Raw genomic sequence first — 7,501 nt, 5'->3', positions numbered from 1 at the left:
AAAATCAATTATGAATATTCAATCGCGATTTAACATATGAATGATTTATGGTTTGATTCACGATTTATAATGGTTGGTTAACTTACCTATGAGCTAAGACGTGACTCAACTATTCGGCGATAGCCTAGAGCTTGGTGTGGGTAACGCATAGGTCTAGTTGGATAGAACCATAAAACTCATCGATCACTCAAACTACCATGTCAGCATATAACTGACCACTTAAAAATCCCAACTGTTTTTCCCGAAATGCATAAACCAATAGAGACACAGAGAACGAGAAGAGATGCTGAGTAATTGTTGCAGAGCTTCTCTTTCCATTACAATTGCTTCAACTCTTAAATCCCCTAATAACTTCCCTAAATCTCTATTTCTGGGGCAAAAGAAAACTTCTTTATTCTTAAACCCTATTTTCAAGAAATGGAATAATTCTAGGATGGAGTTTTCTACTTCAAGTTCTACTTCTAAGATGACGATCAAAGCTTCTTCAGCTGAAGCCCTCAAAAATGCTAATGAATTAATTGATTCCGTCGAAACTTTTATTTTCGATTGCGATGGTCAGTTCTCCTTCTCTTCTTGACTTGTTGTTCTTGTACAGTTTATTATTTCTAATTCCAATATCCAATTTTTTGAACTTGAAATCAATATCCAATTTTTGCTAGAATTAGTACTTGAGTTTTGTTATGGGTTTTGGTTTCACTTGGGTAAGAATCTGGGGTTAAATGGGGTTTTTATTAGATACAATTCTGCAAATGTTTTGCAGATATGCGCTGTTAGCTAGAATTATTGTTTAATTGTAAATAAGGAGTTATTTGGTCTGATGAGAAATGTCACAGGTGTTATATGGAAAGGAGATAGTTTGTTTGAAGGAGTACCTGAAACTTTGGACATGCTTCGCGCAAAGGTTTGTAGCTTCATATTAGTAAATACTTAATTGGAAAACAAATTCCTAAACGAATACCAAGTAAAGATACATACTGAGATGCAAGGAAAGTAAATGTTTCATTTTTTTTTATTGAACTCAGGGAAAGAGATTAATTTTTGTTACAAACAACTCGACAAAGTCCCGAAAACAGTACGGGAAGAAGTTTGAGACACTTGGTCTTAGTGTCAATGAGGTGAACTTAATTGATTTTCATGATTTTCATTATTTCCGTTGCTTAATACATCTCTAACCTTAGATTTATTACTAAAGGAGGAGATATTTGCATCATCGTTTGCTGCGGCTGCTTATTTGAAGTCCATCGATTTCCCCAAGGACAAAAAGGTACCATTTCTCACAGGATACTCAATAGTCAACGCATTGTTTCTTGTCAGTTACTTCGTGATCTCTAACCATTTTCTACACATTACAAACACATGCTGATTAAAACTTGATTTTAGTTCTTATGATCCGGTTATATTATCATTCTGGATAATCACTTGTTGAGATCTCAGGTTTACGTAGTTGGTGAGGAGGGCATTTTAAAGGAATTAGATCTTGCTGAGTACCAACATCTTGGTGGACCGGTAATCTTTTAAACCCTGGAAATATACTCGTTGAAAACAAGTTAGGCTAGTCCAGCACTGGAATGGCAGTAAAAACCTTTTTGACATATGGATGGTTATATTGTTCTTAATTCTTTTGCTTTATCTATAGGAAGATGGTGGGAAAAAGATAGAGTTGAAACCTGGTTTTCTCATGGAGCACGACGAAAGTGTATAATTCTACTCTATCTTGCTTCTGGTTTTCGTTCCTTTTCTGTCGTTAATTATGGGTCGTCTTCCATGATAAAGAAAACCTTTCACACTCGCGAAACCTGTGCCTCGTTATTTTCTAGGTTGGTGCTGTTGTTGTAGGATTTGATCGCAACTTTAACTACTACAAAGTTCAGTAAGTATACTTAAAAACAAAGCTGTTGCTATGTTGCATATAAAGCCAAGAATTTTGATTTTGGAAATACTGATATGGTAATACTTGATTCTTTGGCCGAAGGTATGCAACCCTCTGTATACGTGAAAATCCAGGTTGCCTTTTCATTGCTACAAACCGTGATGCTGTGACTCATCTGACTGATGCTCAAGAATGGGCAGGTTCGTTTGAATCATTTCTCTTGACAGACCTTTAGGTTATAAACTCGTAGTTCTCCTATATGTGAATTCAGTACAAGAAAATTGGCATGCATGGTCCACTATTGATAATGAGAAATCAGAATCTTTGTTGAAAAATTAGCTGGTTTGACCAACTGAAAGACGTATTAGTCTGTTAAGGCCCTTCATGATGAATCAGTTAATTTCTGCAATTTCAGGTGGTGGTTCTATGGTTGGTGCTTTAGTTGGATCAACTCAGCGTGAACCTATTGTTGTAGGAAAGCCCTCAACTTTTATGATGGACTACGTATCAAAAGAGTATGACCATTAAATCGCTTTATTTCTTACTTCAGCTTCTGCATGTTTCTTAGCTGAATTTTCTCATGTCTCCAGTGCAACAAGTTCATGAAAAAGGAAATATCTTGCATAAACTTTTTAGTGGGGACTATGAAATGATCACACTTTGGGGGCATAAGATTTGTTTTATCTAAACTTCATTATCATTTTTTTTTTGTATGCAAATCCCAGGTTTGGCATTGAGAAGTCACAAATTTGCATGGTTGGGGATAGATTGGACACCGATATATTATTTGGACAAAATGGTGGTTGTAAAACCCTTCTGGTTCTTTCAGGTTTAACTATTTGATTGAAGAGAACTTATGTTAATCTCCTCTTTTATGCTATCTTTTTATATTCGTCAATATCTACTTAACGAGATTCCATTGTTCTCGTGTTCTCTCTTTTCTGCAGGTGTAACTTCCTTGCCCATGCTTCAGAGTCCAAGCAACTCCATCAAACCAGACTTCTATACCAACAAGATTTCAGATCTCCTTTCACTCAGCGCCGCAACTGTTTAAACGCATCCAAGATTGTAAATCATTTTTCTCAGTCGGGGTTCATCCCCTGCCAAAATGTTCTCATTAATTTACGAGATCGATCAGTACACAAAAACTCATTGTTTCACAGTTCTTTCAATAATGATCAACTGTTGTTAAAGTGGTATATGTAACAATAATGCCACGAATATAAAAAGTTTCTTCCCTTTCTGACAACTTTTATATTTTCTGCGAACAGAATGAAAATCCTGTATCTCCATCCCAGCCTGGTTTGCGTTCATGTCGAACTTGTCCAAGTTAGTTGGGCCAAAGCCAACGCAAAACTGAAAGCATACCAGCCCTAGATGATGAGGAGCCGGTGGCTACATTTGGTACAACCAGGCATCTCTCAAGACTCGAGAGCGTAGCTAAAATAGTCAACTCATTGGGAAAACTCAGATGTTTAGCCCCTATATAACAAATGAGTAGTGTGAGCTTTTAGAGTGAACACATTTTGCGCCTCTTTAGTATCGCCTTCTTTCTCCTCCTACCTCATTCCATTACATTTCCAGATTAAAATATTTGAGGTTCTATTCATCATCATCTGGCAGTATCAGTCAGTGGAGGAAGTGGGATTAGATTAGTATTATCAAGGAATCCGAATAATATAGCTTTATAATTTTTAATTACAATGGCTGCTACACTAATCATGTCTTCTTCTCCAACCCCTAACTTAAACGATAGTACGATTAATAATCTTATAAATAAACCAAAAATTTCATCAAATTTTGGTTTCTTGACTCAATCTAACTGGAGAATTTCTCAGAAGAAGAAGATTAATAGTATCGCCACTAAAGAAAAAACAAATCCTAAATTTGGATCTATAGTCGTGTCAGCATCAGCATTGGACTCAATGTCGTCGTCAACGTCTTCTTCGTTGGAATTCGATGTTGTAGTAGTAGGAGCTGGAGTTATCGGGTTGACGATAGCTCGTCAATTTCTGAACGAGTCAGATACTTTATCTGTTGCTGTTGTTGATGCTTTTGTTCCTTGCTCTCATGGTGCTACTGGTGCTGGTAATGTAGCCTTAATTTGTTTTATCATACAAAAAAACATACTTAAAATTTTAAAATGTTTAGATAGTTTCAGTTGTTTACCAGATACTTGATTCACTGTGTTTATATGTTAGGTGCATAGAAGTTTCTTAAGATGTAAGGATTGGATGATTTGCAGGTCAAGGGTACCTATGGATGGTACACAAAACACCAGGAGCCGAGAAATGGGAACTTGCTATGAGAAGCAAGAGATTATGGGAAATGCTGGCTGAAACCATGCAAGATCAAGGCAGGGATCCTTTGGATCTATTGGGCTGGAAGAAGACAGGTAATTGCATTCCATTTAAGCCTAAGTATTGATGGACAAGAATACTACTAAATGTTACTGTGCCTATTTGGTTTACAAAGATATCTAGCTTTCTCGATTCAGTTGATTCCGTCCGTTCGACTGCTTTTATTAGTTCTTTTTGTGTCTATTTTGGCATTTGATTTTGAGAAAGATAAGTAGTTTCTTCGTTGTATTCGTATTACCAGGAAGCTTGTTAATTGGAAGGACACAAGAAGACGCTTCCGCGCTAAAAGAGAGGGTGAAGCTGCTATCTGAAGCTGGACTGAGAGCTGAGTACTTGTCTTGTGAAGATTTGCGTTTAAAGGAACCTTCACTTGAGATACAGAAAGAAGGTGGAGCTGGTTTTTTACCAGATGACTGCCAATTGGATGCTCGGCGGACTGTTGTATTTCTTGAGAAGGTGCGTGGCTCCAAATCTGGAAGGAAAAATGAAGAAAGAGAGAATTGGTCTTCTCATATAACTTGCAGAATTTTTGTGTATGTAGGAAAACAGGCAATTTGCCTTGAGAAGCAGATATGCAGAGTTCTATAACGAGCCAGCACTTCGACTAATAAGGTTCCTATGAATTATCTTTAACAAAAACTTTATGCTGAAACTAACTGTTTATTTGCGAGTGAAACATCATCTTTAAGAGTCAAGTTCTGTTAACTCAATGAATTCCAGATCAGACAAAACTGGAGAGGTTGAAGCTGTTCAAACTTCTAAGAATCTATTGTACTGTAAGAAAGCTGTTGTCGTCGCAGCAGGTTCATGGAGTGGATCCCTGATGAAAACCCTGCTCCAGGAGTCAAACATACAAGTAGATGTCCCTGTAAAGCCTCGTAAGGTTCAATTCGACAGCTGTTAACTGATTTACCTTGAGTAAATTTCACAGTTGAACCAATAGATTTCAACTATTTTTTGGTTTGATTCAACCCTATGTGAAAATCCTATTGTGGCTAAAGTCCGTCTTTTTAATGTTGTACGCTATAGGGCCACTTGCTTGTGATAGAGAATTTCAAGGCAATGCAACTTAACCATGGTCTTATGGAGGTGGGGTACATAAATCATCAATTTACTTCATCTGCGCCGGAGGATGCTCGGACCTTATCTGTTTCAATGGCTGCCACAATGGATTCAGTCGGGAACCTTGTTCTAGGTGCTGCTATTTCACAAATTGCCTGCTAATTTTTTTGTGTTATCAACATTTCATTTGAAATATCAAATTTAATTGTCTGTAGTTGCTAGAGTCGAAAAATGGGGTTCTAACAAGGAATACTCACCAATGCCATATATGTAGATCTGAATCAAACATTTCTTTCCATTTGTTCATTTAACTTGTTTTTGATAACATTGTTATCTTATGTTAGTTGTTCATCCTTAATTGAATATTCAGGGAGCAGCCGTGAGTTTGCTGGGTTCGATTGGGAAGTCGATGATTCAATCATTGACCAGATATGGGCACGTGCTGGGGAATTTTTTCCGCCTTTAAGAGAAGTGTCCCTCGAAGATCTTACCAAGAACAGAAAAGTGAGAGTTGGACATCGCCCTTATAGTAAGTCACAATAGGCTCTTTCTTTCCTTGTTATTATACGACCAGTTTACCTACAAAAGCACGAGTTTGCTGGTGTTTCATTTGTACAAGAATGAGTGAATGACAATGTTAAGACAAAATGTTATGAACTTCCTCTTATAAACATACACTGAACGATATATTAACTTTGTTTTCCTGCTGATGGCAATGTAGTGCCAGGTGGAAAACCAATGATTGGACCTGTTCCTGGTCTTCCGAAGTTAGTACTTGCAGCTGGACACGAAGGAGAAGGACTTTCACTGGTAACCCCTTTGTTGATCTATCTATCTTTATTTTTGGAGCTCTGGCTAATCATCTTGGTGTTTTTCTGAACTTTTCAGGCTTTGGGGACTGCTGAAATGGTGGCTGATATGGTGTTGGGAAATACTGGGAAAGTCAATTTCACACCCTACTCTGTCCGTGGACGGGAACGCTGATCAAAGGATGTTTGTTGTTTGCTCGACTTGCTTACCTACTGTAAATAATTGACCTTTTACAGTCCTGAACTCCTGATTGTATTACTGTTTGTACAGTAATTCCTTAATGAATTACTAATATATATTAAGTTATCGCGGCTTATACAAAGCGAAACGAATGAGGCATTAGCTATCCAAGCCGAATTCATCATACTTACATATGCTAATTCTTAAAGCACCCATGTTTGCTAAATTAAGTAGGAGCTGCTCGGAAGTTGTCCTTTTAATACCAGGACAAGCAATCAAACCAAATGAAAGAGATGAAAGAAAATTAAAGAAACCCCATCGGAAAGAATCATGTTTTAAGGCATATCTAATGGTGCCAAAATATGGTCAGTAGGAAAAAATAACCATTACCCTTTCGGTCGGCGGGTTATAATCCTAAAGGTGTCCCTATCCATCCACAAAAAACCCATCAAAATAAAAGTAACACAAAAACCCCATCAAAACAAAAATAACACAAAAACCCCAAAGAATTTTTTTTTGTGGTAATTGAATTATTGTCCCTCCTTTTGACGGGCTATACAAATATCCTTATCACACAATAAATATATCCCTCTCCATATTTAATCCTTTCATCTTTCCATATTTACCCTCCTGCACAGTAATAGATTAACTTTCGTTTTTTTTTTCTTTTGAGATCGAAAGGTTTTCTTTCTCTCTCTCAAACGACAGACACCACCACCACTACCGCCTCTGGTACCACCACCACCACTCTTTTCTCTTGCGTCATAGCCATAACCTCCGTCACCACCATCTCTGCCACCATCTTCAATTCGAACATGTTGTAGTAACCTAAATTTCATTTGAGAAAGAGATTTTTCAGCGGAATAATCGAGAGATTTGTTCTTCATTTTCTTAGGTTAGAGATTGGTTTTGGAACAATATTCAGACAAGGATCTGTTTTTTTGGTTTTCAATTTTATAATTTTGTGTTAAAAATTTATGCCGATGATTATACTTTCAATTTTCAGATCTGGAAATTGATGATATGGTTTGAAAATCAATTTTAAAGGTAGATATATGTAACCAATAATACCGATCGACATTATGACTAGATCAAAAGGCAAGCGATTGATTAGGTGTTTACTTTATTTGGATGTTGTTGTGGAGGTGGTGGTAGGTGTACTTGGATCGAAGGAAAAGGTGGTGGTTGTGTCTTTGCAGCAGTGACGGTGGTGGTTTGT

The 7,501-nt window shown here is 37.1% G+C and overlaps 2 protein-coding genes across 2 annotated transcripts; both read left to right on the top strand.

The window, feature by feature from the left end:
* Positions 1–223: 223 nt before the first annotated feature.
* Positions 224–3,108, top strand: LOC113317744 (phosphoglycolate phosphatase 1B, chloroplastic-like). The gene is made up of 11 exons (XM_026565886.1): positions 224–554; positions 834–901; positions 1,023–1,115; positions 1,193–1,264; positions 1,435–1,506; positions 1,637–1,696; positions 1,818–1,870; positions 1,973–2,070; positions 2,286–2,385; positions 2,596–2,699; positions 2,818–3,108. The coding sequence occupies exons 1-11, from the start codon at positions 284–286 to the stop codon at positions 2,922–2,924; spliced, it is 1,098 nt and encodes a 365-aa protein (XP_026421671.1). The 5' UTR covers positions 224–283; the 3' UTR covers positions 2,925–3,108.
* Positions 3,109–3,118: 10 nt separating this feature from the next.
* LOC113317743 (glycine oxidase-like) lies at positions 3,119–6,440 on the top strand. The gene is made up of 9 exons (XM_026565885.1): positions 3,119–3,958; positions 4,116–4,265; positions 4,472–4,686; positions 4,772–4,842; positions 4,951–5,113; positions 5,260–5,425; positions 5,663–5,821; positions 6,014–6,102; positions 6,181–6,440. The coding sequence occupies exons 1-9, from the start codon at positions 3,574–3,576 to the stop codon at positions 6,274–6,276; spliced, it is 1,494 nt and encodes a 497-aa protein (XP_026421670.1). The 5' UTR covers positions 3,119–3,573; the 3' UTR covers positions 6,277–6,440.
* Positions 6,441–7,501: the final 1,061 nt, after the last annotated feature.

The sequence above is a fragment of the Papaver somniferum genome, chromosome 10, assembly GCF_003573695.1.
Source record: "Papaver somniferum cultivar HN1 chromosome 10, ASM357369v1, whole genome shotgun sequence".
NCBI classification, from domain to species: domain Eukaryota; kingdom Viridiplantae; phylum Streptophyta; class Magnoliopsida; order Ranunculales; family Papaveraceae; genus Papaver; species Papaver somniferum.
This window is presented reverse-complemented; position numbering and strand designations above follow the sequence as displayed.